Genomic DNA, 15,265 nt, shown 5'->3' with positions numbered 1-15,265 from the left:
TTGTTTGCCTGTGCCTTAAAGGATGACGTCAGCCTCCCTGTCCTTATCTCAATTTTCTGAGCCCTTTGCTTTCCTCCTTCCCAGCGCTGGGGAGGAAGGAGGGAGTGAGCAGCATCTTTGCTTATTTTCCCCTTCTCAATGCTGGGGGGGTGAAGGGGGGAGTGAGTGGCTGCGTGGTGCTCAGTTGCCCTCCAAACTCAAACCATGACAGTAAATCAGCACCTTGTATAATTTTATCTAGATAAGGTCAGCTCTAAACTCAGGATTGACTATGCAAAACTAAAGGGGCTGGAGGACTGACAGCACCCAGGGTTAATGTCCTGTAGAACTGAGTCTAAGCAGCTCTTACAGAAGAATCACAAATCACCAACTTTACCACAGCCCAACTGATCTGACCCTCTTAGCTGACTCTCTTTAAACCATTTTCAGGCCTTAATGGCATTCATCTGGAAAAGATCCTACCAACAAAGTAGCTTCTTGCTAAACTACTTGTCTAGACTCTTACTTGTCATTACTCTGGTATTAGCTAACACTAGCTCACCCCACCCTCTGCACTCAGACCATTTTCCCACGCCACTGCTTTGACAATACCGCTACTGTCTCAGCACCTCTTCACTCTACCAAATTCAATCCACCTCATCATTCCCAGACTTTAAAAGTCTATCAAGACACCAAACCCTACCTCCAAATCAGCTGATAGTATCAGCCTAATACCACTAGATTTCAGCAGTATTAGATTTTGAAACAGAACCTCCTCCAATCTCAATATTTGTATATCATCCATATGTCTCTAATACAACTCTTCATCCAGTTTCAGAGCACTTACATTCTCTTTTCCCTGCTGAAAACCCCACCTAACAGTTGATTAATGCCCTGTCTCTCTTCATGTTCCCCAACAATTGTCACTTAACTTGGATTGAGAGCTTTCTGTGGCAGGAACTTGTTTTCTTTTGGGAAGGGAGAGTGGATGTTCTCTACAGCTCCAGCTGCTCAGCAACAAGCACATGATGAACGGTACTGGCAGACACAATAACATAGATCCACAGACCACATTTACAAAACAAACTATTATTTAAAACAAAGGTACTTAAGTGCTCTTGTAGTCCCAGCTCAATGGCAGAGCTGAATCTATAGGAAAATATCCACTTTTCCAGAACTTTAAATAAAAGACTGCTGAGATCTGCCAAGTTATGACAGTCAAAAACAAAAACTGTGAGAAAATAGTACGCAGAGCACCTGAAATGGAAAAATGACCATGTCTGTGCTAAAAAACTAGGGAAGGAACAAATTAATGTAATACACAGTGTATTTTTTCCACATGCTAGAACACAAACCCAAATCCTTTCCATGTATACAAAGCAAGAGAATTTGTTGCCTTGCAGAGGCTGATACATGTCGGCCAAGCTCTGTGCCCATGTGGATCCCTTACGGCATGCGTATGCCATTCAAAAGGAGAGCTCGCAGGGCAACATAAATGCTCTGCCACCTCCCTCCCGTACATGTCTGCCTCCCAGATGGCAAGCAGCCAAGAGACAGCTTGTCTGAACAAGAAAGTCACAAGAGCCATAGTAAGTTACCAGCACCTGGGGGTAAGCGTTGCCTTTTACTAGAGGGTACTCTGTGAATCCTGTCTTTAGAAAAGCCCGAAGGCACTCTTCAAAACACAGCCTTGATATATCCAAAATTTTGCATGGGCAGATAGTAAGTCTTTGTGTCTCCATCTGTAGGCAAGGCTTAGAAGATCAAGTTTATGATCAATTGCTACTTTGTGCACTCTACTGCCTACTGTGTCAAACTTTTCATAACTCCTTGTTTCAGTGAGAATACTGCTGGCTGCTTAAGATTTTAAGCAGATCAATTAGGGCTACATTAAAGCCTATTTGGCAAGTACTTGAGTTACATGCAATAACAATAGTTCTATTCTAAAAAGCGATTGAGTAAAAATAGCATCTTCTTACTCATGCACCCTGTTCTGTGTGCATCACAGTCATATGCTAGCTTTTGCTATTCAGAGACAAAAAAGCAGGCATGGGAGACACCCATCCAACCTCTAACAATCCTTAGAAAACTTTTGTGTGTCAAGTACTGGCAAACATGGAAGCTCCATTTTATCTATTCATGCCACAGACTTAGCTGCACAATGTTAAGAGGTAAATCCATACAATCCACCTGATCCCCACCATAAAATGTCACATTGCTGAAAGAGACAGGCAGAAGTTAGTCTCTACAGCTGGAACATTAACAAACTCAGGCTGGACACAGCAGAGACCTTATAAAGAGGATCCAAATATCTTTTCAGTCATCTCAAGTCTTCATGAAGGTCATGAAGATTTAACAGGTATTTCCAGGAAAGGAGATCCTACAAAACCTTTGGACAGCAGCTCTTACTGGAGCTGTTTCTTCCATCTCTTCCCAGTTCTTTGTCAAAAGCAAATCAAATCTCCAAACACATCAAATTTTGCAGTCAGCATTTTCAGTCAGACTTCTATACACTTCCAGATGCTACATTTCAATATCAAGTAGTCAAACAACATCCCTGGGGCTTTTTGCTTGCCATCATTCACAACTCGCTTTAACTGGGTTGATCAGAGGAGACATTCACATTGAGAACACTGAGATCTTGTTCCAGATGAGATGGCTGCTCACACTGACCAAATGAGCAAGAAGGATCTGCACTGCAAAGCCCTTCCTATCTTTCCGGAAGCTAGTACTTCATTAGTAACTCTGAATATCCCTAGAAAACATGGGATTATTTTAAAGATTATGTCTGACCTGAACAGTTATTACCACTTCCACAATACTAAAAAACAAGATTAAAAACACCTAATAAAGATGACCTCAATTTGTACCATAAAATCTAGGATTATTTTGACTACTTAATCTGGCAGAGTTTTTCCACAGTAATCAGTTTCTACAACTCCTGGATGGTCCATCTGCGTCACCAATCAGTTCCTAGTTTTGAGAAACTGTCTGGCTTTTGCCTATAGGAATTATTTCTCCATACAGTCCTACCTCCAGCTAATGTAAATCAGCACAGCTCCCCCAACCTATCACTTTGGACCAGCTGAAACTGCAGTCAAAGTTTCACATGAATACAACCTGCTGCTTATGTTGTCACCTAGTAAATACACTGGCAACCTGCTGAGGAAGTAGCTTCAAGATTTTGACCACTCTGTTTCTCAAGTCTGCCTATCTAATGGCCACCAAATCAGCACCATTCACACAAAGCAAAGAAGCCTACCAAATCAGTCAGGACCTTTTCTACTTCAGTACAGACAACATGAATTTATCGGAAACCTCTAAGCCTGAAGTCCCAAAATACTTAGCTGGAGTAATACTGGTATCTAGCTATCTGCTTCTGTTGGTCAGAAGCAAAAATCAGCATTAAATGATTACAAACATGCTGTGCCAAAAGCCAGGCTAGCACTGAGCTGTGGGGTACTTTGTAAACTGCTGCCACTGATGAGCTGTACCTGTAGGTTTGAGTTCAAAGCTCAGACAGACATATTCAGCAAGGCTTGGCAGACAACAGCCGCACACTGCTGTACCTTCAGGTCCCTCCAGAGTGGCTTGTCTTTCTAGCCTCTCTATCATGACTATTGATATCATCTACTGGATTAATCAATTTAACAAACAATAAACAGCTTACAACATACAAATTTTACAATCAAGAATTTGTTCAAGCAGTGGGACATGCCGTCCAGCTGGGAGGTATCTTGAAGGGCAAGAGAAAAAGAGAGCTCTGCAGCAAGGAAGTGGACACTGAACCAGGTCAAGATGGGCAGGGAGGGCAGAGCAAAGGGGAGACAGCTGTAGGAAGAGCATGGAGGTAGAAGGGGATAAAGTGTTCAGAGGAAGGGTGTTGATTTTAGTTTGTAACTGTAGGTTATGGGGCTTTTGGCTTTTTTTACCCCTTTAAATTTACCATCAGCAAGAAAAAAATTAAAGTAACTGCACTCCTGATGCAACTCAACTATCCCTGAACATCTCTAGCTGGGCAACGGGGTAGTCATCCCATGGTATCAAGCCAATTACTACTACAAGCCATTTGGCTCTCTCCAGAAACAATGAAAAAGTGCCCAAAAATAAAGACAAACACAGAAAGAAAAAAAAAGTGAGACAATCTACTACACTTCACATACATTGCTTACACGCACCTCAGCTGTAAGAGGTAGCTGATGGTAGAGACTCTTGTACAGCATCAGAACTCTATCAAGAAACCAGAATGAGCAGTTTAGCAGTTTCATCTGGCATCAAACTAAACTCATAATCTGGTTGAAGGCCATGCAAATATTGAGCGTACAGAGAGGAGAAGGACTCCTCGTCTTGTCTATAGACCAGAAACACTAAGCCCAGAATAAAAATCCCTCTTCTTGTATGGGTTAAGTTTGCCTTTTAAGACTCTCATCCCACCAGGATACATATGTACTTAACTTTACTCAGCTAAGAAATTTACCTGTGCATTCTTGACAATTTTCCTACTGAAAACTACTTATTTTATGTATGGCAATATCCGTTTGCCATCTCTTACCTCACAGACTTTAGTAAAGGCTGTAAACATAAAAGACAGTTTCTGTTACACCTGCTCTTCAGGAGACAGACTGCATATATATGCTTGATAGACCTAGAAGTCTCAGGAATGCAAGTTCTGCCTTTGCAACAGCAATGGGATTTCATGATAAAAAGCAAGCACAATGACTGGACAGACAAATTATTTCTGAAGCATTTTCTCATACCATTTTAATAAACATACAGTTGATACAAGCAGGTCTTGAATTCACATCAGCAACAGAAAGGCTCATTGAAAAATGGATCAATTCAGTGAATAAGGAGGGCAAGTCTACCACAAATTCTGTACAGGTATAGAGAAGGAGAAGAATACTGGCAAAGAAGAGGACTAATGAGCTATGCAATTAGCTCAGAGCAAAATGGATCTTAGGGAACAAAGTAATAAAGGTCAGTAAGTAACATGCATCACATGTATACAGGAACATAAATTGAGCAATGGATTACAGCACAAAATAGTTGGTAATGTATTTCACAAACTAATTTCATCCTCTGTTAATAAGAAGGCTTGTGCGAGCATCTACAAAGCTTCTGAAAAGTGAAGGAACTCTGGATTTCAAGTTTGTGAGATGCACAGACTTGCAATCAATGAGGGTGCTACAGGAGTTAAGAAGTAGGAAAAAAAAAAAAAATCAGTAGATAGATAGAGAGGAAGAGACCTAAAATAACGCGCTCTCTGAAGCAAAAGTATCCACCATACATTGCAATTGTCAGATACCAACTGACTTAGGCAAACTCCAGACTAGGTACCACTGTAGCCCTCTGAGGATTTACAGTGAATATGGAGAGGAAGAAGATAAAAAAAAGATAAAGAACACACCTCGGTAAGTAACAAGTCTTCATTAGTTCCACTATCCCCGGAAGAAACTTGTCTTGGAATCACTGTTTAGGAGATTAGCTAGTCATGCTCCACTGCAAATTATATTTCTAAGAATGCCTCACCTCAAGTCCTAATAGCACTACTACAATTCTATAAACAGACAGCAGTACATCAGAAATCTTTTCTAAACACTAGTGAGCCTATCCAGCATACAAAGAATGGCTCAGACACACACAGGTTAAGTCTTTATTACAGCATCAGAAGTGTGCTGTCCAGACACACACCACAGATCTCTGCCTTCGCCCTACTCATGAAAGCCGGTGTCTGCTGAACACGTGGCACAGAAATGGCTGCAATTCAGCTGTGGATCCGGGCTTTATTTCTTGTCCCATGAATGATGCAGGAAGTCATCAACATGCAAAGGAAAATATATTTATTCATTCTCACTAGCATAACTAGTTTGCAATCTGGCAGTTGACTTCATTTTCAGTCCTGGCTTTCTCTCAACTGCCTAAAAGTTACCTCCTTTACCATTGTTCAAGGCTACCCCTTCCCTTGCACATTTAACTGAAGAGCCTGGAAATGCCTTCTTTCCTTCCCCCAGTAAAATTCTTCACCTCCTACTGCTTACTCATACCACTGTATCCTACTCACTCCAGTACCCCAGCTGATTTGTGTAGCGACAAACCGTTAGCTGAGAGCATGCAATTATTTTGCTAGAGGAAAATCCAGGAGAAAGCTTCTATTTACACATATTACAATTCTTCTTTCTTTATGTTTCTGAAACAGCAGTATTAAAAGTCTCATTCTTGCTTTTACTAGGTTATTTGCAGAGAAGCAAATCAACTCAACTAAAATCCCCTCTGGGGGGAAAAAAAAAAGAAAAAGAAAAAGCCACAAAAACAGGGCAGAGGAGAGCAAACAAGTGGGGGAATGGAGAGAAGTAATAATCTGAATGTTCAGCTGAAGAGCATGAGCTAGTGACGTTCCGCATCATACAGGGACACATAGCACTGCACTAAAGACAGGTTACAATTAACACCAAATGTCTTCCTCACACCCTGTTCCTCTTCAGTCACATACTCCCTGCAAGCATATCGGATCCTGTAATTGAATGCAGAATTCACTTCAGCCCAAGTCCAGTCCCCCTGCCCACCTGTTTGGTTCATCCAGGAGCAGCACATATTAGGGTGAATTCTTGCTGTTCTGAGTAATGAACCTGGCTCTTTAATGCCAAGTTTTGCTCATGCTGCACAGCGAACATGCAACTACTGACAGCAACTCCCTCATCATTCTCTTTGTCATCCTTCTGCCACAGGACGCTTCTGGAGAAAGAGGACCCTATGCAAAGGTGAGGGAACATACAACCTACCCAAGACAGAAACCACCTAGGGTGAGATCTGTAGATCTAATCTGCTTCAGGCTCTCCTGGAGGTCTCTCTCAGACCATATTTCACCTCATTTATGCAGCTCAGTACAGCAGTTTCCAACCCTACCTAGGAACTGGTATTTTCCAGGATGGCATTTCTACAGCTGCAGCCTAATGCGGGGCCCCTCCTTTCCCCTCAATTCCATAGACCTGACATAGCAGACAGTTCCTCTTACAGAACAGTATCAGTTCCTATATATTGGGAAAAAGAGAGCTACATATATTATACATCATGACCCTGTCTGTTAACGTTTTTATAGCTCAGTGCCCAATTCCCCATCTCCTCTTTGTGTTTCTGGGTTGTTCTGGCCAAATTCTCCTCTCAATTACTTGATGCAAATCAAGCTCTTGTGGTGAGTGGAACTGTTCTGGATGCACACAAGATGAGCTAGACTTTGTCATAAAAGTGATCAGGCTAGGTCAGACTAGAAGTCTAGCCCTTTACACCACAGCTTAAGGAAATGGTGTGAGAGCAAGGCGTACATAAATTGATCCTTTCTTGGCAGGTTAGGAGTGACCCAAGGTTGAAAGCTGCACCTGGGGAACTGTGTGTTATATGAAAAACTATTTTGTTTTTTTATGTTAAGCACAAAACCCTACAGTTTCATGGTTCTGCCTTGTGACCTAGTTCCTTTTTCACCTTCTCCAAATCATTCATCTTCATCTGGTCATCTCTTTTTCAAGCTAAAAAGATTCAGAATCTTTATAACCTGCCCCCTGAGAAGATACCGTGTCCCTGACCAGCCACCTGCCCATTCCTGTATTCTTTTCAGTCCTGTCCCTTTTTGGGGGCATGGTAAGCAAAACTGCAGGAAGCATTCAAAATACAAGAGCAATATGCAATGACATAGAAACAAAGATCCTTCTTGCCTTGTCTGAGCTCGTCCTCATAATTCCTGAAATCCTATCTGCTATTTTGACCACCACAAACCAGACAGTTTCAGAAGACTTCAAAATTACTCCATTTTCTAGCCCTTTTCTCCACCTTTGGCACCTTCCAGAACTACTCCCTCCACATTCTCTGCATGCTTTGAGCAAATAATTGAGGCTGGAGTTGTTCAGCTGTTAATCTGCAAGATTAAATATCTGTACCCACTCAAAGACAACAGCTTTCATGAGAAATAACCCAAATAGGATTGCTCAGTCCCAACTCCTGAGTATCTCTTGTGCACGGAAAGGGAAGCCCTTGCCTCAGAGATCATACAGTTTGGACAGAAAGAGAGACAGGACAGGGCACAAGAGAGTAAAGTTGTCTCAGCCAGGACAGCAGAGCAAGTTGGCATCAGAACCAGACACAGTATCCCTAACAAACCCAGAAACTGAATACTCAGTGCACTGAGCAGTAGCCCTCCAACAGTTCTACCACCTCTGCAAAGTAGCTGTAGCACTTTCAGAGACCAATGGGCAAACCAAAAACTTACGGTGCTAACCAAATACCCAGGGTCCGCACTCACTAGCAAGCCTGCATAGATGATGTTTTGGACAGAAACCTCTCCAAGGTTTTCAGCTGAACAATCTGCAACTCTGACACCACCTAGCTACAGTGCCTTCCTCTGAGCTTCTCACTGCTGCTCTCCTGCCATAACCCTCATGACACAGCAACACTGGGAAACACAGGACACTGGCTCCACCTTGCCCTGGCCTCATACACCGAGCTGTAAATGAGAGGAACAAAGCTACACAACCTCCTTGAATGTTACCCACCATGCTTGGACATCTCAGGAAAAACAAAAAAACAAAAAAAACAAAACAAAAACAAAACAAACAAAAAAACCCAAACAAAAAAACCAACCCAAACGGTCAAGAAGAATTCTATTTTATAATTTCTATTTAAGCAGTAAACATGGGATCTTACATCCTCACTGAAGACTTTGTCAGTACTTTCCACCAGTATGTTAGGAAATGCACCTAATGTCTAACTCTTTGTCATTTGCTAACTTGCCTTCTCTTCTTGGTGGAGAAAGCACAGGAACTTTCAAAGCACGATTCCTTCCTTTTGCCCATACATCACCACCACCTGACAAATTTTACCTTTATGATGGCATTCAATTGCATTGAAATGGCCAATTGATATTAATCAATGTCCTCCCTGAGCCTCTGAGTCCTCCAAGTATTTTAAAGGGTAAGGCCAAACACTCATGGAATTGTATCTAATTTGGCTGACCTGAAAGCACTTCTGAGTTCCCACGTACACTCTTATTCTACAACCAGATTTCATCCAAGGGAAATGCAGCAACACACCAAGTCTATACTGTATCTTGATTCCTGCCTCATATGGGTTTACTCCTAAAAGTAGGGAGTCAAAAACAAACAGATAACCTGCAATCATATCCACTCCCCACTCAGTCTGAATACACCCAAAGAGATTTCAGTGCAGTGACATTCTCTGTTGCTTCAGTTTCATTTGGGGGTCTCCAATTCCCACAGTAGAGCGCACCTTCTGAACTTCAGCTCAGTTTCCCTGTACAATGCCTGAGAAGCATAGTGTACCTGTTCAGAATAAGAACCTGCAGTCCAAAACAGACTCCTGGCCTTAGATAGCGACTTTATTCCTCTGGAGAGGGATCACTGACTATCTACCTTGTTGAAGACAGATGCAGTGAACTGTGACTTTTTCAAATGTAGCCACCTAGATAGGAAAGCTCTAAGCAATGGTTCAAAGCCGAGGAGCACATGGTGCCACCAAGCTGTGTGCACACTGGTGGGGAGGGAGAAGCATGTCAAGATAAGCCCCATCTTCTGAAGTTGTGCTGTTGCTGAGCAAGAAAGAAGGGTATAGATGTTACAGCCCAACAAGAAGGCTGCCACAGGAATGTGGATGTGAGAAGACCGATGTTCCACTTTGGAATACCGTAATTGCTGATGCATTTTTGCAATAAATGGTCACTAAATAACATACAAAATAAGTGGTATGAAGACCAAATGCTGATGATGTTCAGGTCTTACTCCTTTCTGTCCCGTGTGCACCTCCACCACTGGTGTTATCCATGTCCTCTGCTATGACCCAATGCAACAGTTGCAACTGGAGAGGTAGATGCCTATCTCAGCCCTGCTTCCAACTGGCAGCCCTTTCCAAGCCACATGTCTGAGTCCCTCAGGCTAAGGAGTGGTTGAAAACTACGGAAGAAAACAAAGAGCATTGATGGAAGCACATGCTATTTTTGAATGAGAGGGTTTGTTACTTCTTTGCTCCACAAGCAATTAGTGTGCCGAAAACCCATCTATGAGATTACATCCCCTGGAAACTTAGATGTGGAGACATCTAGGCTCAGAAGCTTGGGGAGGGTGTAGGAATAAGACAAAGTCGAGTAACTGAACACCTGTCAAAAGAGTTGTACTTTTGGGCACACCCTGGAACAGCATGATAGGTACCTACACTGAAACCTGTTTCAAAGCTGTCCTTGGGACGGACCTGAACTTGCTTTAACATTCCTGGCAGAGTTGGCATAGCACATCTCTGAGCTCACCACATCTCAAGTCTCTGAGGAAACCCACGGCAGCATTCAACATCCATTGGAGTAGGCTATGCATTGAAGGCTTTCCACCCAGGTATTGCCAAAATTCAGAGGATAGCTTTGAGAGAAGTTGGTTACAAGCTGCAAATAACCAGTCTTGCAGCAGTTAACCTTGACGCCACACCCCAGAATGCCCTAATCTCCTCTGAGTCTCCAGTCCCCTTGAGAATTACCAAGGGGTAAGGCCAGAGTCATTGTTATTTTATGTCAGCAAGGCTCCACTTCATAGTAAAATATAATATCCTGTAGGGAGAGTCAGGGTCTCAATAGCATAAGCCTACTACAGAAGAGCCATAGAAAGGTAAAAGTTTACATAAACTTTCAAGAGGAGACCAGCTACAAACATATGTATGCACTTTCCAAAGCCTATACACAGCAGGAAAGGCGTTAGACCAAACTTCATTAAACACTTACTATGAAAGAGCTCCATGACATAACGAGCACTTTTTTACTCAGGAATCTCAAAGACACCACAGGCTAGAGCTGGAGGGGATCTGACAGAACTGTGTGGGATTATGTGCATGCATACATTATCTGGTGGCTGCTGTCAGTCTTTCACTTTCCTGTGCAACAAATACTTGGGGGGGGGGGGGCACAAAGAAGTCATCATTTCACTCTACCTCTGCTGCACAAGAGCAAAAAGAAAAAAATTTTGAGAACACTGTTGCAGAGATCAAAAGCCTTTTTCTACTGGCTCTGACCTAGTTCTTTCATTCTTACTAAAGGGAAAAAAACCACTTAAAGGAACATTGTCAAAACTGTTAGGTCTAAAAATAGACTTACCTTGGCAGTGCTCCCATCTAGATGGGCTCATATTAAGGAGTGAAAACTCACTTTCCCAATACACACACCAATCCTGTCATCAATCAGGAAGCACTGGCACTGTGCAGCCCAAAGGCCCTCCCAGTCCACATAATCTCTTTTGGGACACCCAGGTATGTATTATATATAACTGTCAAGGAACTGTAGTATCCTCCAAATTCCTATTTCATATTTGTAAATGCATCACTGTCAGCTATCCCAGTAAAAAATTTGGGATATTTTCCTTAAGTAAACCACTGGACATTTTGTTGCCATAACTAAACTCCAGCACTCCATGCCAAGACAGCATTAAAATAATCAAATTTGAGGAAGAGTTCAACAGTTTGTTAGGTAAAATGAAATTAGAATTTTACAAAGATTCTCCACAAACTAGAAGTTACAAAATATTTTCACTTTAGCCACACAGAGCATTTCTGAAAGGAGAAACGAAAGAGTCTCTGGGTCATGGCTGAGGCTGACAAATGGGCGGTTTCCACAGAACAATAGACGTGGTGGAGCTGGTGGGGCAGCAGAGCTGGTGGGACAGCGGATATTGGCTCGGGCCAGGAACTCCCATGCTCCAAGATCCATGGTTCCCTTGTGCCCCAGGGACCTCTCCACTCCCTGCCAGTTACATCCCAGAGCCAGCCACTTGTGAGTTCACAGAAGCCAGTTGGCCCAGGCATCCAGAAGCCTTGCTACACTCTATAAAAAGGTCTGAAGACCGAGGAAGCCCATCCTAGCCAACATCCCAGCCGACTACCACTGAGACTGGAAGGCCAGACAACTTCAGTTTAAACCAGGTTTCAAGGGCTTTCCTTATTTCCAAGCTTGCAGAGCAGATGTACAGCAGGTTATGCTCTCAAGATCCCAAGCAGCAAACCAGGAAAATTTTTCCAGTGAAAACAAACAAATCAAACTAGGAAGGAAAAAAAAAAAAGCAGCAGTCTGTTTCCTGAGTCCAAGACAGTTTGAGTTCAGCAAATTGGCATTTTTCTACAAAACTATCAATTTAGAAGATTCAACAGCAACTTTACTTTCAACTAGAGTAGGATCTGCACACTGTGGTGATCAGAACCATGAGGGACAAGTAACTTCTCAGCTTCCCAAACAGAAGCTGTAATGCCACATGTTACCTGCCAAAAGTCACAGTTCACAAGAAGAACATGGCTCATGCCCCAGGCTCCCATACAGCAGAAGATGCATTAAGAAAAAAGTGTGCTTTTAAGCACATTCACACAAAGAAACATAGTTCCAACAGAAAATTATGAATAAGAAAAGGCCTTAGATGTGCATGCACTATGTACACACAAAGCAGTCACAGCCACACAGCTACTCAGGCTGAAGAAGTCATCATGCTGTGCTAGTGTGAGGGTAATAGAATTATGCAAAGGCAAGAAAGTTGAGGGAGAAAAACCCTAAATGGGAGGAGAGAAGAACATACAGTCAAGAAAACCTGTTCTGAGAGCCCATAGCAGGGATGAATCCTGGGGGAAAGAAATGGGAAGAAGGAGTTAAAAGAAAAAAATCCCATCTCAGAAGGGAAAGGCACTGCTTCCCAAAGCTTTAGCAGAGCTTTCCTTCATTAATATTTACAAAGCTTTTAGAGATTCTCAGATGGAAGGCACTGCAGATATGACAGGAATTATTACAGACCTGAAAAGATCTAGCAAACAGACTGAGAAGGACTTCAAGTGAATAAAGGAGGATGAGATTAGAGAGCACACTGAAATAGGGGTTGCTGCTGGCATATGAACCATCTGGTGCATGGCAGTCCCTTTCATTTACTTACCCACTGGCAGGCACGCATGCCCAGTGCACGTTGGTAAGTTTTTGCCACCAAAGAAGCAATGCTTTTATTCAGGACCACTACCTCCCTTCTTTATATCATTACAGTCTTCAAAAGCACCATTCAGTAAAGCAGCCTGTGCGCAAGAAATCTATTTGACTCATGGAGAGGCTTACGGCTTAGGATGGGCAACTTTGGATGTACACAGACACCTTTTGAGACAGAGTGGTTTTGTTTACCTTTATTTGAGTTTGCCTAGGAATCTGTTTTTCAGGGATGTTAAGCTGCCCACCACCTTCAGTAAGCTCAAGTTTTTGCTGGATTATCATTTGTGCTGCTCACTTGGGTACTCAGCAAGATAGCTTCAGCATGATTTCCAGTAATAAAGCAAGTGGTCTCTGATGGAACTGTAGATCTCAGCATATCCAAGAAACAAAACTCAAGGTGGTCTCAAGATGAGCACCCAAAAAAACCCAACATCCCCCAAATTAAGAATAGGAGAGGGGTTAGACGGCTGTTTTTCACACTATGGACTTCTGAAACTTTCCCAAGGACACAGAAGAAACCAAGAAGGGACACAGACCCTGGGGATTCTCAATGCCTTGTTCTGAAGCACTAGAAAACTGAGGAAATTTTATAAGCAGACAGTAGGAAAGTGGATTTGCCTTTTCCCATACACCCAGTCACATCTTTCCTCCAACTTCCCGAAAGCCGCATGGAAAGGGAACACGCAGCCAACGTCAGACTGCCACAGGAGCCCGGCATCTATTGGAAGACCTCAGCAAAGCGTCCACCTTCCCAGCTCTTGGTAGGCACCACCTCAATTACCCGGTTCGTTCCCCAGGAGCCGGGCACCTCGGCCCCGGGGCTTCTGCATCTCCTACAGCGGGAAGGCCGGGCCGAGCACACCCCGGCGCCCACAGCTCTGCGCCCACGCTGGAGGACGGCCGGGGGCTGCTGGCGCTTCGTGGGTATCGCGGCCTCGGGGCACTCGGGGATCTGGGCGGCACCGAGGGACGGCGGCGCCCCGGCTCCCGCGGGAGAGCGGCGGCGGGGCGGGGAAGACGCCCGGCGGGCTGAGCGGGGCCGCCGGGGCCACTTCGGAGGGAGGCGGCGCAGGTTCCGCCGCCCCTGCCGGGAGAGGCGGCACCGCCGGGCCCGCCGGGAAGTTGCCGGACTGAAGCCTCCGGCTGCCGCAGGCTGCGCGGGCAGCCCCCGCCGCGTCCCCCGCCGCCAGCCCCCACGGGCGGGCGCCCCTCCCGCGGGCCGCCGCGGCCCGGTCCCACGCCACCTGGCCCGGGGGCCGGCTGGGGGCCGGGGGCGGCCGAGCCGAAGGGCGCGGGAGGCGAGCGGGCGCCCCGCGGGCGAGGCCGGTGCAGCGGGCGGCAGAGAGGCCCCGCCGCCTCGGGCCCCGCCGGCGGGCACAGCCCCCAGCCCCCTCCCTCCCTGCCTGCCGCCGAAGCCGGGCCGGCCCCGCCGCGGCGCAGGTGAGTGCCCGGGGGAGGAGACAGGGGTGGGACCCCGGGGGCGGCGGGCAGCGGACGCGGAGCCCTTACCTTCCACCGCCATCCTCCCGGCCTCGCATAGTGCGCCGGCCGCCGACCCGGCCCCGGCCCCGGCGGCGCTGCCCCGGCCGCGCGCGGGCTCCGCTCATCTGCAGCCGCGGCGATCAACCTGCCGCGCGCCCGCTGACAGGCGGGCGGGGCCGCGCGCCCGCCCCGCGGCACCCTGGGAAATGTAGTCCGGGCCGGCCGGCCCCGGGCCCGCCGTCCCCGGGGGCCGCTGGGCGCGTGGACCGGGCACCGGCTTCCCCTGCCGCCGGGTCGGCCGCCGCGGGCCTCTGGCGGCGGGGGGCGGGGAGGGTGTCTCGGCGGCATCGGGCGCCTCCGCGCTTTCCTGCCGAGCAGGGAGAGCAGCATGGGGGCAGGCAGCGGCAAGCGGCGTTGGCGGGGCTGTGGGAGGCTGGTGGGGGGGTGACCAGCGCGAGGCGTGGGAAGAAGGGGCTGGGCAGGTGCCCTGCCGAAGGGGAACGGCAGTGCACAGGTGCGCTGGGGTGTTTCTGTCGTGGTGTTTCAGTCATTGCGACTTCCAGCCTGATGGTTCCCGGGGACTGAGGTGTCAGCCTGTCCTGTCCCAGTCGCATTCCGCTGCCCTCCCTGGCACAGCCGGAGAGGTCTTCACAGGGAAGCAGAAAGAGCATCGGGAACTTCCCGTCAGCACCTCACCCTGGAGTGAGGCCCTCAGTCTTTCTCCAGTGCTCCAGCAATGTGCGCTCACAGCCCAGAAGGCCAACTGTATCCTGGGCTGCATCAAGAGCAGTGTGGTCAGCAGGGCGAGGGCGAGGG

The 15,265-nt window shown here is 46.2% G+C and overlaps 1 protein-coding gene across 2 annotated transcripts in view; it reads right to left on the bottom strand.

Annotated features, from left to right (window-relative positions):
• The window catches only part of SAMD12 (sterile alpha motif domain containing 12), a 176,453-nt gene extending 161,855 nt beyond the window's left edge, over window positions 1-14,598 (bottom strand). For both annotated transcript variants that reach the window (XM_074850858.1, XM_074850936.1), the window contains exon 1: window positions 14,477-14,598. In XM_074850858.1, the coding sequence (XP_074706959.1) occupies window positions 14,477-14,489 (13 nt within the window). In that variant the 5' untranslated portion in view covers window positions 14,490-14,598. The remainder of the gene's footprint in view (window positions 1-14,476) is intronic.
• Between the last annotated feature and the right edge of the window lie 667 nt (window positions 14,599-15,265).

The sequence above is a fragment of the Strix aluco genome, chromosome 1 (genome assembly GCF_031877795.1).
Source record: "Strix aluco isolate bStrAlu1 chromosome 1, bStrAlu1.hap1, whole genome shotgun sequence".
Lineage (NCBI taxonomy): Eukaryota > Metazoa > Chordata > Aves > Strigiformes > Strigidae > Strix > Strix aluco.
Note: the sequence above shows the minus strand (reverse complement) of the source record. Positions and strands in the feature narration are given on the sequence as shown.